A 21874-nucleotide genomic window follows, 5' to 3' on the forward strand; every position below is an offset into this window, starting at 1 on the left:
ACCTCTTCCAGACACTCAAACTCATGCTACACATGGGCCTGTCTTGGCTCCAGCCAGCACCCAGTCTGACCCTATCAGTTAGCCAAGCAGAAGGCTTGGGAGCCCCTTCTTTTCTCCAGTTTTGTCTCCCATAGCTTGGTTCAGCTACATCACTTCTCCCACGTCCACACTACGGAGGGTTCCACCTTCAGCGTGCGGCCAGGTCTCCTCTCCACCACCTCACCGTCCTCTCAAGTGCTCGGGTCCCGCCCGGCTCTCCACTCAACTGCGCCTCTTGGCCAGTCCTTTCCTGGCCCTCCCCCCACAGCCATTTGTGCCCCAACCCCTGGAATGCTATTGTGACCCACAGCTCAGCTGCCATCTTTCACAAGGACCAGCTACAGAAAGTAACTCAGGCCACAGCCAGCAATGGGGAAATTCTGAAAAACTGGGCAAAGGCAACCAATTTAAATTGGGAGGGGGGGGAATGGAGGTTTTCCCCAGCAAATTCTGCCATGCCACAGAAGGTTTCAAAGGCTCTTTTGCCTCCATCACCGCCTCACACAGGCTTTCTCCCTCTCCAGGCAGGCTCCCACACACAGAGTCAAACCCCACCCTCTTTACTCCCATGAGTAAGATGGGCAACAAGTCAGTTACCTTATGGAGCCAGGTTCCTAGCTGCCATTCAAAAGCAAGTCATGCAAAGGCACAGCGAGGAGTTGGCATGTGAATTTGAGTCCAAGCTGGGGTGTGACAGGTGTGACTCTAAGTGAGGAGTTTCAGAGGGGTAGCCGTGTTAGTCTTTATCAGCAAAAACAACGAGGAGTCCTTGTGGCACCTTAGAGACTAACAAATTTATTTGGCCATAAGCTTTCGTGGGCTATACAGTAGGGAGGAAAATACAGTAGGGAGGTATAAATACACAGCATATGAAAAGATGGGAGTTGCCTTACCAAATGTCGGGAGGTCAGTGCTAATGAGCCAATTCAATTAAGGTGGAAGTGGGCTATTCTCAACAGTTGACAATAATGGGTAGAGGAGTGTTACCCATCATGAACCGCACGTCAGGAAGCAGTGTGCCATGCAGGGATATTTATGGCTGAGGACTGCTAAGAGGAAAAACGCAGACTACAGGATTGTCAGATGAAATTCAAGTTAGTGAAGGAAACCTGTCTGCCGAGAGATTGTTCCAAGAACCCCACCCCGAGAGACGAAGAGACTCGTTCCTTCATTATCCTGCCAACCCTCAGGCCAGGCAGCCACCCTTCGCATAAGGCACAAGAGCAGGAGTCTAGAGAGGATAGGCCAGAAAAGGAGGGTAGTGTCAGGGCATGCAGCTCCTCAGGATGGGAAGTGGAAGGGATTAGTTAGTCCTCCCAGCTTCACCACAGAGAGGCAGCCATCTTAACCTGGGTCCATGGAAAGCTTGATTTCCTCTGTGCATTTCCACCACTGGACTCTACTCTGTGCTAAATAACGCTCTTGGTGAACTACTGAAGGGGACTGTCGCCTTGAGGGGGTTTTCATTGGAGACTGGAGTTGGTCCTCACTAAGGAAAAGACACTTAAGTGTATGTGCCCGTCTTCTTACGATCACAGAACCAGAGGGTTAAAAGGAATCGCAAGGGTCAGCTAGTCTAACCCCCTACCAAGATGCAGGATTTGTTTTGTCTAAATCATCCAAGACAGGTGACTATCCAGCCCTGTTTTGAAATCCTCCAGTGAAGAAGCTTCCACAACCTGTCTGAGATTCAATGGATTCATTTTGTCTGGCCAGTCTGAAGACTAAAAAGAATATCCTCCAATCCATGCCCGTCACCTTGCCATGGCTCAAATGTGGGAAGCAACAGGTGAGACCCAATACAAGGGCCACACAAAAATTAGCCATTGCCAGAACTGGACAGAGCTGTGGGATTCCTTCCTTTAGTGTAAAGGACTCTGTCTGTAACCTTGGGCCCACGCCTCTCCATTCCTGATGTAAACAGCAGTGTTCAACTGTAGAAAGGGAAAGGGAGATCAGATCCGCATGACACATAAGGACGAAGATGAGCAACAACCCTGAAAGAGAGGGAAGCCTTTGAAGTGTGTCTAGCAGTAATTCAAAGAGTTCTAGGCCTAGAGGAAATGGAGATAACAGTGGAAAATGGGACCCAGTAACAGGCTACATTGAAAACAAAGCCAACAGAAACACCAGGCAGCTGAGAATATTAGCTGCTACTTCCATTCACAGCAGAACATCCAACAAAGCCACTGCACATGCAAGATTACAAGCCCCTAGTTTTCTTCCATTGCCAATACCTGTGTCCCATTGGTCAGAGCCTCCAGCATGATCTATGGACTCATGCCTTCTTCAATACTTTGTTGGGAAATTCAAAGCATCCCCACATTTGTAGGTCTCCTGACCCACCCTCTGGTGTCTCAGGATGGCTGGGCTTTCCTCCCCTTCTCCTTTTGGAAATCAGAAATGGGAGTTAGAAGAGACTTATTAGGTCAAGTTGTCCCTCTCCTGTGTGCAGGGGGCACCGTCCTACAGAATATCCTCCAGGGCTCCAGTATTAGGTGAACTACGCTACTGGCCTCCATCCTGTGGCCTAACAGACCCTCAGTAGGAAATCTTTTCTGACGTTTAGCTGCATTACACTCTCACCCCTACTTCCTCGGACTTTTCTAAAAAGAAAAGGAGGACTTGTGGCACCTTAGAGACTAACCAATTTATATAAGCATAAGCATAATGCTCAAATAAACTGGTTAGTCTCTAAGGTGCCACAAGTCCTCCTTTTCTTTTTGCGAATACAGACTAACATGGCTGTTACTCTGAAACCGGACTTTTCTAAACAATTCTTCTCCCTCCTTCTCATCTCCAGCCTTCACATATTTGTTAGCTGTTATGTCCCCACTTCTTTGTGCAGCCAAGACATACATAGTTCGTTCTTTACCAGTAATTCAATCCCTCCGGCCCCAGAGTCACTGTTGTTGCTCTCTCTCTGAAGTCCCTCCAAGACTTGCACAAAGCATTCTCGCAGTGTAGTCTCACCCACGGAGAGGAGAACTATCACCTCTGTGGGGATCAACCAGGAATGGCTCCAAGCGAGTTCTCCCAGCCTACCAGAACACCACTGTGAGTGGGATCAGAATCAGGATCTCGCTACGCAGCCTAAAATTGCTCTGACCTTTTTTGGCAGCCACGCTGCTTGTCTGATTTGTGCTCCATTATTACCCCAGTGTCTCTACATCATTGCGTTCCAGATTTCCCACTCCTACTGAATAGCTGTCTTCCAGATTATTTTACCCCAGATGCTTTAGCTAGCATTTCATTTTATTTCCTGTCCAATAACACTAGAACTCTGCATTAATGCATTCTGCTTTTTTGCTACCCTTGTCTATTCCCTTTAATCCTTAATTAACTTTGTGCACTCTTCTTCCAGCTCATCTGGGAATTCTTCACCCATTTTCCTCCTGTCCTGGGGAATCTGTTGCAGTTGCCCACTGCAATTTCTCTATTATTTGACATTTGGCTGCCATACCCTCCTTATTAAATTGAATCAGACTGGTTCTGAAACATGGACACTTCTTGTTCTAATGTGTTGTGTGGCACTGCTGTGAGCTGTTAAGCATTTGACTCACTCGACCCCAGAAGTAGGTGCATTTCAGTAATGGATTCACTTGACAGGTATGGCTACTGTGCTGTAAATTCTGTGATGTGCTGTGAGATTCTTTTGGATCATGCAACACCTTTCACCCCAAAGTATACTACTCCGTTTAATGTTGAAGGCTAGTGATATTCAGCACCAGCCTTCTCCTACTGCACCCACGTACGCTAGCATTCCAGTTCAAATAACTAGCCCAGCAGGTTTCGGCTATGTGCACTAGGACAAACTCCATCCACTACAAACACTTCCAGATACTACAGGGGCAAACTGCTACCAGTTCCTCTGGGGTAGATGTAGAGCATCTTCCATCTGCAGCGTGATTTGCAGGCGGGAGGCCCATGCCAGTAACAGTATGAAAAACAAAGTCCTTTCCCAGTGAGGCCATTTCCTTTTTCCCTCCAGCTGGGAAGAGAAAGGGGCATTCAAACAGCTTGGAGCCTCTCAGCAGCACACCAGGAGAGCGCCTGATAAAAGCCTGATGGGAGACTCACAGACTGCTGCACCAGGCAGCTGATATACAGAGCCTGGTACTTTAGTTTGCTACTGTGGACTGTGTTCACAGACACCGACTTGGAGGGGGACCCCGCCAGACACCCAGTTCCTGAGCCTCCACAAACCCACTCCCTGGCAGGGCCCCCCAAGGACTTCTGAGAACTGAGGGGGGCAGAATCTTTTGTAGATTTCTGTCTTCTTTGCAGTGGCTTTGGGTGGGGCAGTTGCACTGATCAGATCTTAGAAGCAGGCTGCATGTCACCCACACGTCTGTCTGAGGCAATTCCAGTGTGCCCGTCACCACTGTATCTAGGCACCATCCCATGTCATCTGTGGTGAATCGAACTGACTTCACTGAGTGGAAGTTTTCTATTGGGACTTCAATGGGAGTTTTCTGCTGGCTTCAATGAGAGCAGAATCTGGACCTCAGCTTGCGCCTCTTTATTTTAAAAGCTTTTTGTATAAGAAGTCTAACACCTCCTCCCCCCAGTTCTACAAACTCTCATGCATGCAGATCGAGTGCCTCACATGTGTAAGCGTTTGCCAGGTCACGCATAATATGAATGCAAATACACTGCGCCAGGACAGTGCAACTAATGTAGGAATCCATATGTAAGAATGAAGAATGCTGTCACAAGATGCTATCTATGTTTATCTAAAGTGCTAGTCAGAACTGTAGGATATTGTTTTGTATTACAGAAGGAGCATGGGACCAAGGAATTAAAGAGACATCATGAATCTGAAACTTACTCTACTCCAAAGAAGTTTAAGCTTGTGTTGGTACCACACCAGCCTTGTGTCCCCTGCCAGCCTCTGTAGCTTTATCATCACATTTTCCTTTGTGGCTTTATCACCATATTTTCCTTTTTCTAAAGGAAGCTTCTCCCCCTCCAGCTGCTGCATGAGACCCACACAAACAGAGGGAAAATCTAATCGCTCTGGTCCTGAGCCTGAACTCATAGGACTCCCTGCAGTAAAAGGGCAGCACCACTTTTCAGGATTGGGGCCTAATACCACACCGGGGAAACAGCAGAACTGAGCATACAGAGTGCTGTCAATCACACAAAGAAGAAAACAATAGAGGAAAATGTTTTCCCCACCTACTCCCTTGCAGTGACAGTCATAGAATCATAGAATCATAGAATATCAGGGTTGGAAGGGACCCCAGAAGGTCATCTAGTCCAACCCCCTGCTCAAAGCAGGACCAATTCCCAGTTAAATCATCCCAGCCAGGGCTTTGTCAAGCCTGACCTTAAAAACCTCCAAGGAAGGAGATTCTACCACCTCCCTAGGTAACGCATTCCAGTGTTTCACCACCCTCTTAGTGAAAAAGTTTTTCCTAATATCCAATCTAAACCTCCCCCACTGCAACTTGAGACCATTACTCCTTGTTCTGTCATCTGCTACCATTGAGAACAGTCTAGAGCCATCCTCTTTGGAACCCCCTTTCAGGTAGTTGAAAGCAGCTATCAAATCCCCCCTCATTCTTCTCTTCTGCAGGCTAAACAATCCCAGCTCCCTCAGCCTCTCCTCATAACTCATGTGTTCCAGTCCCCTAATCATTTTTGTTGCCCTTTGCCGGACTCTCTCCAATTTATCCACATCCTTCTTGAAGTGTGGGGCCCAAAACTGGACACAGTACTCCAGATGAGGCCTCACCAATGTCGAATAGAGGGGAACGATCACGTCCCTCGATCTGCTCGCTATGCCCCTACTTATACAAAGTATAAGGAGCCTCAACAAAATACAAGCAAGAAAAATTCACACTGAGATGTGATTCTTTTAAATTGCCACAGCACCTGTATCTAAGTGTCTACACACAAGGGGGAGGGCTACAGAGGTACGGCCATTCTGAACCTGGGCGTTTGCTGATGCCCGGGGCCTTGGCAGTGCAGCGTTAGCATTCGGTCCAGGGCACTTTCTGTGTTTCTTAGTGTATTTCCCAGCACTCAGGGAATGGTGAAAGGTTCACCATTCTGCCCACAAGCTCAGGACCCGTTCTGTCTTATTTAATCATTTGTGCGAGTGTCCAAACAAGAACATCCCAACCCCAGGCACAGCTCCTCTCCCCCTCTTGCTGCTGACAGGACCCAGATTAGCAGAGTTAAAAATACACAAAACTAGTTCAGAGGAAACGATGACAGGCAAAGGCGGAGAGCTCAGAGTCAGGCTGTGACCCGGCCTTTCCTAACGGTATGTCTGGACTAGGATGAGAGGAGTAGGATTTTAGATCATGTTGCTTGCACCTTCTAACACAACTTCAAGTCTAACCCAGGCTCATCCCACAGGTCAGCTCAACCAGCTAGCGCATGTGGGGATACAACTTGCCTTGTCTACCTTCATGTGTTAGAATGTGGTTGCTAACATGCTCTAGAAATCTCCCTTTCCCCTTTGCCAGGACAAGCCCTAAATCTCTCACTCTCTCAGGGACGTCCTTCCTGCAGGCAACAGCCCACCCTTCAAAAGGGAAGCCAGCCATGTTCTTCCTGCTCAGCAGCGGATGCCAAAATTATCAACCTGCATTCTGTTTAACCACCTGAATCTTCAATTCCCCGTCCTTGGTGGGGGCCCGATCTCAAATCTGGGGAGTCCATGGAGAGCTTCCCACAGACATCCGTGAGAGCTGAATCAAGCCCTCAAGGAGACAGTGGCTTCTTCAGGCAGTTGGGGCCCAATTCTCCATTGCCCTGGCACTGTTTTGCACTGGGGTGAATGTCAAATGTAAATAGAAAAGGAGGACTGGTGGCACCTTAGAGACTAACCAATTTATTTGAGCATGAGCTTTCGTGAGCTATAGCTCACTTCATCGGATGCTGTAGCTCACGAAAGCTCATGCTCAAATAAATTGGTTAGTCTCCGAGGTGCCACAAGTAGTCTGTATTCACAAAAGGAAAAGGAACAACACAGCTGTTACTCTGAAAAATGTAAATAGTTACCACTCCAACTGAGTAACATTTTGCACCTGCTGTGTACCTGCCTTCAGCTCAGTGTCCGAGGGTCTGGCAACATCAGTTACTTTTAAACTAATCAGTTTCTTTTAAATATAACAGGTCATGCTGGTAGCCTGAAAAATGGCAGAGAAGGACAGCTGAGCGATGAACCTCCATGCTTGCTAACTACTAGGGCCTGAAGCTGAGGCTCTGCATTGCTCTCTGCTAGCCAGGAGATTTCCTCTAATACGCAACACTGGAAAACAGAGCAGCTCTCTGTAACAGCAGCAAGACTTGCAGGAAAAACACACAGCCCTGAAAGGTAATGGAAGAAGGAAATCATTCTGACTAGCTGGGTTATACGCATTTGTAACCCACCTGCTGAGAATCATTTAGGCTGTCCCCTCTGTCCCCACCCTGATGTATATCCATCCACTGCCATTCACATTTTTAATCTTTTCTCCAATTCGGAGCCCAGGCACTGCCCATAGGATCACTATCATTGTCAAGCCCTCTCCACCACAAGCCTGCGGAAGCTGCAAACCAAACTCTATCAGTCAGTCTTCTGGCTGATGTTCTCTGTGCACCAGACACACTGCGGGGCCACAGGGATGGGATCATAGCTGCTGCTGACATCTTGTTGCCATGGCTTGTTTTATTTTTAAAAAAAAAAAAAGCACTAAAGCATCTGCCTGCCAACACGGGTCCATAGAAAGTTACATAGATTTTGTGACCAAACATAGTAAAAGAAACACGGCTGGTCCAGTCAGTGACCCCCTCCAATCCAGCATGCATGTCTTTAATTGGCTAATTTGTCCTGTGCTCTCCTCAGGTTTGGGAGAAACCACACTGGTCTTTATAGCATCCCGTTCCATGGCAGGGAACACAAGGCTCTAGACTGATAACGCTCATGGCTAGGGCCAAGCTCTCTCTGAAACCTGCCCTGATTTGCTCATGACCGGGGCCTGCTTTCTGGAGCCCGTTGGTTTGGTGAGGCAGAGAGGTGCTTCATCTCCTCATCACCTTCCAAGCCCCAGAAGGAAGTTCTACACTCTTCATTCTTGCCCTCTCCCATGGAAACACACCAGGTTTTCAGTATGCCCCATAGTTTCCAGGAACTGCAGCTCTAGAGAGACAAGGACCAACACCCATTTTTAAGGGAGGAAACAGGAGCAGAGTGGGGTCTGGAGGCACAATCTGACTGGCTGGCCTGTGCCGATGAGAGCCCAGCACCACACAGGACACCAGGAATCCACTGGCCAAAGTGTTAATACAAACATGGAGTCCACATGGCATCACACACTGCGTGTACTCCTCATCTGCTGGAGGCCCTCCACAGCCTTGGACCTGTTGCTTCACGATGTATCCGAGCCTTGAAAACTGCACATACTGGCTGCCCTTCCACTCATGTATTCCTACAAACCTATAGTGCAGGGTCCCGGAGAGCTTCAAGCTACCCACAGATAACACCACGCATTCGCTCAGGGAACAAAAGATCTGATAATTACCCTTCACCACTGGGTGGAAGTAACTGAATGACAGGGCCTGCTGGTGCAAAGTCACCTGCCAACACAGTGTGCAGCGCAGCCAGGTTTCCTGCTGAAACAGGCAGACAAAAGGTCTCCTTCCTTCCAGGGCTAGGAAGGGACCCGTGCCACAATGCATTGCAGGCACTCTCCTTTTTCTGCAGGATGTCACCCGCTCTTCAAAATTATCCATGCTAAAATTAATCAAAGGAAGCCCACTGGACCAAAGAGTCAGGTGTCAAATGCCATGTGGGCTCAAGTGCTAGGAAGGGAAGCCAGAGACATTGTCAACTCCCCTCCTGCACCACTCTTTCAATAGCTTCCCAGCCCAGAAAGGCATTGTCCCCTCTCAGGCCTGCATGGAAAGGTGAGGGTGAACAGGGTGGATGATGCAACAGCCTGGAAACTCACGTGGACAAATTTAACCAAACCCACTTGGCCTGTCAGCGGGGTTTGAACCCAAGCCATTCAGTGCTATAAGCCTTTACCGCTGGAGGACAAAGTCCATTAGTGGACTCAAACTTTGTAGAAGAACCAGTCACTAGAGGGGGACAAAGAACCCCCTCTCCTTACATGGGTTGCACAAGCACAGAAAAGATCACCATGAAGCGATGTGCCCAGGGACATCTGTAGGGTGTCCAATGTAATTTCCTGCATTTTACAAGATTTAAGACATTTTATTTTTTAATCTACCTGCCTCCATCCTGGTAGAAAGCCAACAAAACTCCATTCTGACCCAGCGGCCTTTGGGTCTTGTTTGGTATAACCCATCAGGCACACACAAAACCAGGAAGAAAGCCATGCAGAAAGCCAACACTAATATTAGAGGGGAAAGCAAAATCAGAGCAGGTTCTCTACTGACCCGCACTGGGCACCTGGGACCCAGCTCCCATTCTCAGCAAGGTCTCCCAACCCTTGTCCTCAGTACTGCTTATACAGCACCTTCAGCATGCATAGTGCTGTAGTAAGAGCAGGATGGCTTTTAGTCTAAAGGCAACAGAGGTAATATATATTAGGTACTAGGCACAGATCTGACCCTGCATACGTAAAGTCAGACCTACGTGTGATGTAACAGAAGCTATTCATTCTTTGTGCTTTACTGTAACATTTTCTTAATAACTGTATGGAAAATTTGTTTTGCCTCATTATTTTTGTTTCTCTCCCCGCCACCCCATTTTATCTGCCTCTTTTCAAGTTGTGCCTCTAACTTTTCTTCCCCCTCCATTCAATTTCCTTTCCCCCTCTCTCAATTTCCCCTTTCCTATTTTCTCTCCCCCTCCCTATGCTCTGGACAGTGATCAATATGAAGCTCCCTTCTAACTGCTTGCTTGCAGCCTAAAAACTAAGCTCCTGTTCCTGAAGACACTTGCACAGCACACGGGAGCGTTCCCTGGATCAGGGCCTAGGCTCTCGCCACACCTGCTGTCAATCAGCAGTTCAGTGAGAAATGGAAGCACCACTCACTCCCTGCTGACCTAATGAGCAGTATGGAAAAACTAGATACTAGTTGGCTTGCAGGGGAGTCTCCTGCCAGTCCCAGGCACACCCAATCTGTCCCTCAGCTGGGGAGTCTCCTGCCAGTCCCAGGCACACCCAATCTGTCCCTCAGCTGCTCTGCAAGGAGAAGCTGTGAGCTGGCTCCCAATGAACAGCAGAGGAGGAGGGGAGCCACTGAGAACTGCAAGGATGAAACACAGCAGCATATTAGGTGCTCTCACCTCCTGCAGGGGTTTCTGCAAGGCTGGGTCTATGCTAATTGTGGGATGGAACACAGGTAGGAACAAGTATCCGGGAGTAGCCGTGTTAGTCTGTATCCACAAAAACAAGGAGTCTGGTGGCACCTTAAAGACTAACATTTATTTGAGCATAAGCTTTTGTGGGTAAAAACCCCACTCTTCAGATGCATCAAGTGATAGGAACAAGTGGTTAATTAACCAGGCATGTTAATTAACCTGTCCAGATCTGCTCTAGGAATCATTTCAGGGAAGTTCTCTGGCCTGGGTTACACAGGACCCAGACTAGACGATTACAGTCATCCCTTCCGGCCTTGGAATCTATGAAACACAGTTAACAACTGGCATCTTGTCTTTCAAACCACAAGCTCTTTGGGAGCAGAGCTTGCATTTACATCTGCACCGCACTGAGCACAGTGGGGCCACAGGCGCCGACTTTCCCCCTTTCCCGTGGGTGCTCAACCCCCCTCTGGCCTCAGCTCCGCCACCACTCCACCCCTTCCCTGAGGACCTGCCCCTTCCCACCCCTGCACCGCCCCCATTCCAACCCCTTCCCCAAAGTCCCCGCCCAACTCTGCCCCCTCCCTGCTGCTATTCCAACTCCTTCCCCAAATCCCCACCCCAGCTTCCCCTCCTCCCCCTCCCTCCCAGAGCGAGCTAACACTGCCAAACAGCTGTTTGGCGGTGGCTGAGCGGGAAACCTTGGGAGGCAGGCAGAGGATGGGGACGCAGCACGCTCAGGGGAGGAGGAGGTGGTGATGGTGGGGTGGGGATTGAGGGGAGCTTGGCTGCCAGTTGGTGCAAAGCACCCACTAATTTTTCCCCATGGGTCCTCCAGCTCCGGAGCACTCACGGGGTCGGCACCTATGAGTGGGCACACCCTGATGTGACCCTTAGCCATTACTGCTATAGAAATGTTTGCTAATAAGCTGCAGACATACCCCCAGTGAAGAGACAGGAAGGAAGGTTAGGGGCTGCTACTACAGGAAGGCCTATGTGATTTTCTGTCATTTGTAGTACTTGTCCAAGTACACTACAACTGTGCTAGTCACCCCACTCTGCAGCTTTGGGCAATTTCCTGCTCTCTAGGACTTTCACAGCTAAATCCCCGTCAGCTGCTTGTATTCTGATACCGGAGTCAGGCGGCAACTTGCTAGAAACCCTGTCTCCTTAGATGGACACACCCAGAGAGCAGCCTCTCAGACATCAAAATAGGAGATTATATAAGAGCCAGCTTCCAGGCCATCAGCATTATCCCTGGCAATAAAGCAGCTGTGCTTAAGTCACCCATATGGTCTCTGCCATGCAGGCTGTGCTGAAGAGAAGGCTGGAGTTTTCTCAATATTTTAAGAAAACCTATAATACACGCACAGACAAAATCCTCACACTCAGCCATGCAGAGCCGGCCTGGGCTGGAGATTTTCAGGCCATGGGCACTGGAAAACAGCAAGCATCTATTTCCAAGGACAGTGGTTACTTATTAATAGCAGAGCTGGTTCTGCTCTTCTAGCTTGAATTTCTCCAGAGCAAACAAGCCTGCACAGAGCTCTGCAAAGCACAGAAGGAAGCGGTACTGGCCAGGACATTGTATTCCTAAATACAGCGGCAGGAGAGCTGATACACAGATGACCGGTGTAGCAATGATGAGCATTGGGCACTTTGACACCAGCCAATGGGCCCGTTTACTCAGCTCAGACCCAGCTGCAGTGACCATGGATCAAGGGGTCTGCTCACCTCTTGCTAACACTTGTTCCCCTTTCCTGTGATGCTGGGCTGCTGCTTACCAAGGATTCCCCTGTGGGAAGCTTGGACTGCTCCCCCAGGGTATCAGTGAGAGGCAGCTTGCCTCCATTCTTCTCCTATGGTGCTGGTTACTGCTGGCCCAAGCTACAGAGGCTGATGCTGGGCTGTGAGCCTTATACCCTCCACCCCCCGCCGCCCAACTCAAAAGCACTCTCCAACCTCAGATGCTGGCCAATACTGGCAATCAAATGATCCCAAGCTAAAAGCCTCTCTCCCTGCTGCCTCCAGACAACAGGCTCCTCATTCCACACATACAAAATTTCCCCCCAATACCTCAGCACTCGCTGCTGCTGCCAGTTGCACAAAAATGCTAAATTCTGGGGCTATTTGGCCACTTCTTCCTCTGGCATGGGCTGGCATGTACCCATAGGCATTTCTTTGGACAAAGAAAAGCCACCCCCTTGCAGCAAAGCTCCCTGACTCTGTAATTGCATGCGCGTTCACACACCCACCGCCAGACGAGGTCCTTTAGAACAATGCAATCAAGAACAAAAAATGCCTGTTTGTTATCTGCCTGCCTGGGTTCCAGCAGATGGACAATAAATCGCATGTACTTGTTACATATTTTGTCTTTTTAACTTTGTATTCAAGCTCAGAATTCTGTGATAAACATTGCACAGAGAAGCAGCAAGACGCCAGCTGCTGCAGTTTTCTCTCTGCAGTTCACTAGTTTGAAAACAAAGGCTGGTAGAGAGGGGCAATTCAGAATTTTCCCCCAGGCACAGGCCACAAAGGCAGTGACCCTGCAAAACTCACTTGGAGGCCTCTCTTTTGTATTGGTAGCTTAGGAAATACTCAGTTGTTTTGCTTCAGGGTGACTGTGACCACCAACTCTTCCTGGTGGAAGAGACCAAAACATGGGCTATTTGCAGTTAGGGGTCTAGGAGTCAGCTACGGAGAATTAGCATCAAGCAGTTACTTTTTCACTTAAATAGTCCCAACAAGTATTCACTGGATCTTTCAAATCACATCGTAAAAAAAAGGTAGACTAACCAATGGCCCAGCTGCTACTGGGAAAAACATCCCAGGCCACAATGTGCTTTTTCAAAACAAAAACAAAAAAAAAATCTATTTTTATGTTTTCCTGTACTTTAACCTCATTCTGCACTTCAGGAAACACCCACATCCCTCTCATTACAGAGGCAGGATCTGCCAGATTTTTCCGTGGAGTAAAAGGCAACAGGAAGACTGAAAGTTAATTTTCCATAAATAAAATTACCGTTATTTCTGGACAGCTGCCCATTTCAGTACATGAGCATCTCAACAAAGTCAGGCAGAGGGAAGAGAAAAATAATTTGGTTACATTTTCCTGAGATTCAGAATCACAACTCCTGTCATCTAAAATAATTATAACCAAGGGTCATTCATCACAAGGAAGTAACACTTCCAAACAAGCAGGACTTTATTAATCAGTCTCCCTTAAGAGGCAATAAAGGAATTCATGCACACACGCAACCTGTGGAAGATACTTCCACTATTGCTTTCCCACTAGGTTATGTGATTTATTGGTCAATTGCAGTGGAAGTTCAAAATAAAAACTGGCCTTGGAAACAAGAAGCAGGAAAACACCTCTTCTTCTGCCACTTTCCTGATATGTTTGGACTAGATCTGGTCAGGAAATGATTTCCCCAACTTGCAGAAAAAGTGTTTGATTTGTTTTCATACCAAGAGAAATGAACATGTTTTGATATTTGGGTTTGGGGGGGGGGTGTTATATGCAAGATATTTCAACAAAAGCATACTGTTTTTGCAACATTTTCCATCAAAAAAGTGTTTCAACAGAAAATTTTGGACCAGCTCTGACTCTGATTGCTCTCGCCACTCTTGAACACAGACCACCTTGGCTGGCATAGAACCAGCATTGGCTCTGTGGCACAGTCTCCCCTATACCCCTTTCCTCAGACCCCTCAGAAGCCCTCCCCCACAAATAAAGCCAGGTCTCCATGGGATGTCAGGCAGCGGAGGCTGAGCTGGGGCTGGGAGGAGCAAGGGAGCAGCCACAGCCCATGGCATGCAAAGATGGCTTCTATCCAAGCGGATTTCTGCATGTTGTTGCTGCAAAGTAGGGAGCATAGGGTGTCTCCTCTCTCTAGGTTATTACCTGCTCCATGCATCTAGGCAGCTCATTTATGTAGCTGTGGGTGGATGACACCTGCATAAACCCATCTTCCCTGGGACCGTGGGGCAAGAGGGCGGGCAAAGTAAAAGAGCCTAGATCTTCTGCAGGACTGACACTTCCACTCATCACAAATCCTGGGAATGCTGACCTGATTCCTCCCTAAACGGGGAAGATTGGAAGTGAACTCTGCAAGATCATGGTTCCTCTGGCTCACTCCCATGGGTACTTCTGCTTGGGCAAAATATGGCCCCATCTCCCTGACTGCAGCTGGGGCAGTCAGGAGAGGACAGTCTTCTCCACTACCAACAGCAACCAGTGATTCCACAAGAACAGAGTCACCCAGAGAGCAGGGAGAAAGAAACTAACATCAGACTGGGGCCTCCAGGAAAACAGACACGGTATTTTCAGCTTAAAAGGGAAAGATTCACACACAAGGGAAGAAATCCAACAGGCTGAGTTATTCCCGCCCCCACAAAAAGACTTAGAAGGGGAGAAAAAGCAAATTCCTATTTCTCAATGTTTACTTGGAGATGGCTGCAGCGGAATGAAAGTGCACAACCCTTCCCAAAGCTTTAAACGCTCAGATGCTATCATAACCCCATGGTATTTCTCTACCAAAATAAACAACCAGGAGCAGCAAGGACTGGGGAAGATGGATGCTTGAGCAGTCACACACTTTGCTACATGGCAGTAGATCATAGGAGGGAGATGGGAACTATTCTCCAGGGTGGGAATAACCTGCAAGCAGCACTAGCCAAAACTAAGCCGGAATGCAAAGCTAACTAATTCAATCAGAAAGTGATCTGGGTAATGGAGATTAATTCCCCATGCCTTTAAAATTATCCTAATCTTCAACAGTAATTCTTAGGACTCTTAAGACCATGACAGGTTGGACAAGGGAGCAAGTCAAAGCTAGGTTCTAGTTGGTGCCAAGCCACGGTCTGGACCATGTACTTTTCACGTAATAAAAGCGGTATTGGAAGAGGTAAGTTGTCAAATGGTGGCAAGGCACAGCAAGGAGTCAGGAGACCTGGGCTCTAGTCCGAGATTGGCCACGACCAGCTCTGTAAACTGGGGAAAGTCACTAAAATCAGGATGCTCCACCGGAGACGCCCAGGGTCTGACTTTTACAGGTGCAGAACAGCCATCTCTTCAACTGCAGTCAGCAGGAACTGTGGGTACTCGGTGCTTCTGAGAATGGGGTCCAAGGTGCCTCAGGCTGGGCACCCCAAGAATGGATATCCCCAAATTCAGAAGGCACTTTTTAAAATATAATTAAGTGTCTTTGTGCCTCAGTTTTCCCATCTGTAAAATGAAACTAATACTGCTTTACCCACCTTTGTAAAGTGCTGTGAGCTCCATTAGTGAAAAGTGCGCTATAAGAGTATTTTACATAAATTTACAGTAAAGGAGAACAAAGCAATTCAGAGATTTTGGAAATGGTTTGGATGAGAAATGCTCTGTACTTCAACATGCAGAATTGAGGGGTGGGGGGGCACATGTAGTTAACCTTTGCATTCTAGCTCTTTGCTGTCTGTAGATGCTGCTGGAACTCATTTCTGACTTTTACCTCCCATTCTTCCCACTACTGCCAAGTTCTCCTGTCTTTCCAAAAACAACTTTGCCCATCCTCTGGAAAGTCAATGTGTCCTAACTCAGGCGGGCCTCCTGGCACCGCCATCCTGGCAATACTGGTCAGATCAAAGCTACTCAGCACCCACAATCAGTGTGAGATTTGCAGATGATTACAGACCAGTCAGCCTAACTTCGTTCTCTGGAAAGATACTGGAACAAGTTATTAAACAATCAATTAGTAAGCACCTAGAGGATAATAGGGTTACAAGGAATAGCCAGTATGGATTTGTCACAAACAAATCATGCCAAACCAAAATAATTTCCTTTTTTGACAGGGTTACTGGCCTGATGGATGGGGAAGAAGCAGTAGATGTGATACACCTCGATTTTAGTAAGGCTTTTGACACAGTGCCAGATGACATTTTCATAAGCAAACTAGGGAAATGTGGTTTAGATGAAATTACTGTAAGGTCAGTGCACAACTGGTTGAAAGACTGTAGTCAAAGAGTAGTTATCAAAGGGCTGCTGTCAAACTAGGAGAGTAAATCCAGTGGGGTCCCACAAGGGTCAGTCCCAGGTCTGGTATTCGTCAATATTTTCATTAATGATTTGGACAATGGGGTGGAGAGTATGCTTATATAATTTCTGGGAGACACCAAGCTGGGAGGGGTTGCAAGCACTCTGGAGGACAGGATTAAAATTCAAAACAACTTTGACATATTGGAGAATTGGTCTCAATTTATCAAGATGAAATTTAATAAAGACAAGCTCAAAGTACATCACTTAGGAAGGAAAAACTACATGTACAACTACAAAATGGGGAATAACTGGCTAGGCAGTTGTACAGCTGAAAAGGATCTGGGGTTTATAGTGGATCACAAATTGAATCTGAATCAACAATGTGATGCAAAAAAGGGTAATATCCTGGGGTGTATTAACAGAAGTGTTGTATGTAAGACATAGAAGGTAATTGTCCTGCTCTACTGGCACTGCTGAGACCCCAGTTGTGGACACCACACTTTAGGAGAGATGTGGATAAACTGGAGGGAGTCCAGAGAAAAGCAACAAAAATGATAAAAAGGTTTAGAAAATCTGACCTGTGAGGAAAGGTTAAAAAACCTGGGCATGTTCAGTTTGGAGAAAAGACGACCGGGGGGGGGGGGGGGCCTGATAGTCTTCAAATAAGCTAACAGCTGTTATAAAGAGGATAGGGATCATTTGTTCTCCATGGCCACTGGAGACAGGACAAGAAGTAATGGGATAAATCTGCAGCAAGGGAGATTTAGGTTAGACATTAGGAAAAAGTTTCCAACTATAAGAGTAGTTAAGCTCTGGAATAGGCTTCAAAGGGAGGTTGTAGAATCCCTGCCACTGGAGATTTTTAAGAACAGGTTGGACAGATACCTGCCAGGGATGGACTAGGTTTATTTGGCCCTGCACAACCCAGGGGGTTGGCCTTGATAGCTTCTCAAGGTCTCTTCCAGCCCTACCTTTCTGTGAGTCTATGATCTCAACACACTGGGTGTGGGACAGACGCGAGCTGTTTTGAAAAATCTGGTCCGAGCTGCAGAACCGAGCACTTGAGAGATTGGCCCAGCCACGCACACCCATCTGGGCAGGGGATCAGACAACACAGCAGAGATCCCAATCACCCTGTCCCAGTAAGCGCACACAGGGACTCTCCCAGGGAGCCGGTACCAGAGGACCAGATCAGGTGGAGCCCTCACAACTTTACAAATACAAACAACGCAGGTGTTTCCCCCCTAACCAACCAAAGCAGCAGAGGTTTAGCTCTAACCCTTTCCCTGCCACGCCCTATCCATATAGCCTCTACTCATCATGTTAAATCCAAGCAGAGAGCCACAGACCAAGGTCTAACATGCTCAGCTGCCCTCTGTTCCCAGAGAGGGGGAGCCTGCAAACTGGAAAGGGGGTGCACCCAGGTTGGGGATGGGCTCAGCCCCCTTATTCCCAGGTAGGGGTGCACAGAGGGTGGGGAAGGGAGACACCAGCTGCCCGCCCCGCCCCCGGGAAGAACGCACGGACTGGCGATGGGCTCAGCTCTCGGGAGGGGGGGTGCAAGGGGGGGGGAATACAGGGCGGGGGGGGGTCGCAGCCCCTACTGCCGGGTTGGGGCTGCACCCAGGATGGAGGGAGAGTAGCCTTCCCTTTTCCCAGGCTGCGGGGCGTGTGTGAAAGGGAGGTACTAGTCCCTCCGAGGAGTGGGGATGGGGGGAAGAGCTGCGGCTAGGCTGGGGAGCGCAAGGGGGTAGCCCCTGTTCCCGGGCGGGAGTGCCCCAGGCTGGGGAGCGAGGGCGGGGGGCACCGGTCCGTGCCCGGGGGATGCCCCGGGCTGGGGAGGCAGGGGGCACCGGGCACTCACCGAAGTAGACGGTCTTGGTGCACCGGGGGCACTTGGCTGCCATGCCGCGGGTCGCGCAGCCGGGGAGACGCGCTGCTGTGTGCGGGCTCCCTGCTCCGCCCGGCCCAAGCTCCGCTCCGCGCCGCCCACAGCCCGGCTCGCCCGCCCATTGGCCGCGCTGGCGAGCTGGGGGCGACTCCGTCCCCGCCTCGCCTTCCCTCCCCGCGCTGCGCCGCTGCTGAGACCGACGCGGGGGCCGGGCGCGCCAGCAGGTGCAGGGAGCAGCCCCCGCCGCCCAGCTGCACGAGGCGCCCCCTCAGCACACGGGGCTGCGCTGTCTGCACCCCCCGAGCGCGGGGCCGGAACCGGGGCCGGCTGGAGACAGCTGCCGGGCACCAGCGGGGGGTTGCCCCTGCTGAGCGCAGAGCCAGGGCGGGAGGCTGGGAGCCACAGGGCTCCTCGGACGGACCCTGGCCCAGAGCGAGCTGCACCCTGCCCGGGGCTGTGTCCGGTCCCAAACACCTGGGCAGAGCAGGACAGGGGCCCCCCAGGTGTCCCCTTCGCACCCTCCCCGCAGCCCAGCCACGCTGGCCCCACCTGAACAGGGAAGGCAAGTTCCCCTGGATGTGTAGAAACGCCAGCCCCCAAGGCTGCAGGGAGTGACAGGCGCAAAACTGATAGCAAATGAAGAGGCCCAAGCCCAGGAGAAAGGCATGTGCGATGGGAAGGCACTGACAGTGAGTCAGGGGGCACAGCGCTCCTAGCCAGCTGCGGAGGTGATGGTTCCCACCAGCCCTCGGTGGCAGGTGGCAGTGAAAGGGCAAAGAGGAGGATGGGGATAGGGGAGACGAGCAGGATTGGGTCCATACCTCTTTTTGAAATCAAAGGAAGCAGGATTGTGCTCAAAATTACCTACAACAAAACTCTTTGATCAATTTGCTTAATTGCAACCTCTTTCCTTCCAGCAGAGCCCGGGCATGAGAGCTGAAGGCGATCTAACTACAGGGAACGTTCCAAAGGGAACCAACCATCCATTTTCAAATCAGGAGGAGGAGACAAGAGGGATTTTCTTGCTCCCATTCACATAAATGGGAGTTGAATACCCATGGAGAGCAGGATCAGGCTCTGGGTGTGTGTGCACATATTGCTCATAAGGGTTCTGCAATAGCCAACGCCTAAACCAGATCCATTCTACATAGGTTCTTATGCCATGTTCAGCACTATAGTAGCTGAGTGCCTTCCTGTAGTGCACCTGACTAGCATCTGTCATGGGTTTGTTCTCTCATCCTTGCCCCGTAGGGAGAAGGGTGTGCAGGGGAGTGTTTTGTTTTGGAAAAAAAATTAATACACACATATGTGGCTCTATGTGTCCATTAGTGAAGGCATGTCAAAGAAACATGCCTTGCTCTTGGAGCTGACGGTGGTGAGGTTTAGGGTGATCCTTAGTTTCTGCGGGAATTCATTCCACAATCTGGGACCAGCCCCCACAAAAGGTTTGGCGTCTGCAAAGACAAGCCTTCCCCTTGGGCTAGAGAATTCCACTGTGGCAGAGGAGTGAAGTTCTCAGCCATGGACCTCAGCCTGGGCTTTAGGCCCTTTCATGCACCTTGAGTCCAGGCCATGGAGCTCCTTGAAGGACCAAGACCTTGAACCTGACTTGATAAATATGGGAACCCAGTGTAGGGAGTGGAGGGCAGGTTTGATGTGCAGGTGGTTACTGAGCCTGCATTGTTGAGGAGACGCACTGCAGCATTCTGTACTAGTTGGAATGTCTCAAAGGCTGAAGGCTTCATGCCCAGCTGTATCACACTGGTGTCATCCAGACAAGAGGTGACAAAGGCAAGAAGAACTGAGGCCACGTCTCCATCCGCCAGAATGGGGTGGAGGCTCCGAGCCAAAGATGGTAGAAAGCGTTACTCACAGACGCATTCCTACACTAGGGACGTTTTTCTGAACATATTGCTTTGTCTGAGTAAGGAGGCCTGTTAAAGACTTATAGGTAAATGGCGCCATTTGATAACGTTTACAAAGCATCTAATGCTTCTGTGCATCCTTTGAAAACATCCCACCACACCATATGAGATACAGGTAGGTTTGAACACTGCCTCCAGCGAGAGGCAGTTTTCAACAGCAAGAATAGCAAAGGGTTTCGGAAACAGTCCTTCTTTGAAAACTAGACAATGAAGCTGAGACACACAAAAAGTGGCATTGATGGGTAATGTCTTTGTTGTTAGCCTGCACCTTTTCAAAGGTCAAGGCAAACCTCATAACTGCTGGAGTCGGTCCTTCCCATCAGTTCCCACTTGGCCTAGGATGAAAAGGCCCAGATCCTCAAAAGTTGTTAGGCTCCTAACTTCAACAGAAATCAATGGGAGTTTGGTGCTTAAATATCTTTGAGGGTCTGAGCAAAAAAACCCATTTCTGTTTTCCAGAGGGGATAACAGAAGGCCTGATTGTCCCCGACGATGATCCTCGTGCAGTTATTTCTACCCGAGCACAGTCATACCCAGTCCAAATGATGGCATTTTACTCAGATGTAGGTTACAAGGCGGCAGTCACACAGACTGCCTAGAAGATTTAAGCAATTTGCAAAGGTTACATAGAAAGCCTATGGCAGAATTGGGGAAAGAACACTGAACTGGGAAGTGATGGGCTCACATCTGAGCCACTGGGTCACAGTGCCTCTGATGCAAACAGCTTAATGCCTCTGTACTTATTTAGGCTACCTGTAAAAATACGGCTTTTTGACCTCTACCAGGGGGTAAAAGCACTGTGTATGTGCAATGTATTATTATTAGCTGCTTTTCCCAGATATAGGATAATTTAAAAAACCCCAAAGATTAAGTAGCCTGGACACGAGGCCTGGTATCACAGTGGGTAAGGCATTGGCTGTGGAAACTTGAGCACATAGGTGGGTGTGCCATCACATTGACTAGCCGGTATTGAAGGTGCTGCTCACTCTGCAGGGCTAGATTAGCTCTGTAATGGTGTCAGGTGTACAATGAAGGATATAGTGCTCCACAGGAGCCATTTTCTCCTTGTCCAGTGAATGCCACTCCTTAACCTAGCACTCTGGTGACTCTTCTAGCTGATTTATTTAACATTTAGTTAAGGTGGTTGTGATGACATGGGTTTTTTAACTGCCCGCAGTACGAGTGTGTTTCTCACGGGGCAGTGTGGGATAGATAATGTCTTTAATGAGACGTTCCCTGACTTTGAAGCAGGTGGGTTTAGTATTTGCTGGAAGAGCTGGAATTCTGTGAAGCTCAGAAGTGTTGGTTGTCACACAGTTAGCTTGCCCCAGAGTAACCAGGTCACCTCCACACTGTGACCAAGCCAGCAGCTCTCTCCAGCAGTCAGCACAGCCCCACCCTCCGGGGTGTATGATGCAGCAGGGCCTAGTCGCAAATGAGCTCCCCCTGCCATGACCTTTCAGGCCCTTTCCTGCCTGCTTCTGACTCCTGCCAACAAACCCAGGAAAGGGAGGAATTCCTGCATCTCTTGAACCCCAGATGGGTAGCAAACTCTGTCACACTCATTGCTCAACTGTGGGTCCTCAGTCACATCCCATATGGGGACTGCTGGGAGATGTACGACCCCCAGAAGCTCCAGGCCACCATGTCTTGTGGAGATCTGGGGAATACAGCTGCTTCACCACCCTTTGTTTCCAAGGGTGAAGGATCTGCCCCCATGCCCCTCCTCACCC

General features: G+C 49.2%; 1 protein-coding gene across 1 annotated transcript in view; it reads right to left on the reverse strand.

Moving 5' to 3' along the window:
• Nucleotides 1–18321, reverse strand: part of CRIP2 (cysteine rich protein 2) — a 58845-nt gene extending 40524 nt beyond the window's left edge. The window contains exon 1 of the mRNA XM_073356248.1: nt 18190–18321. Within this exon, the coding sequence (XP_073212349.1) occupies nt 18190–18232 (43 nt within the window). The 5' untranslated portion in view covers nt 18233–18321. The remainder of the gene's footprint in view (nt 1–18189) is intronic.
• Nucleotides 18322–21874: the final 3553 nt, after the last annotated feature.

Source organism: Lepidochelys kempii, chromosome 8, assembly GCF_965140265.1.
Source record: "Lepidochelys kempii isolate rLepKem1 chromosome 8, rLepKem1.hap2, whole genome shotgun sequence".
Classification (NCBI taxonomy): Eukaryota; Metazoa; Chordata; order Testudines; family Cheloniidae; genus Lepidochelys; species Lepidochelys kempii.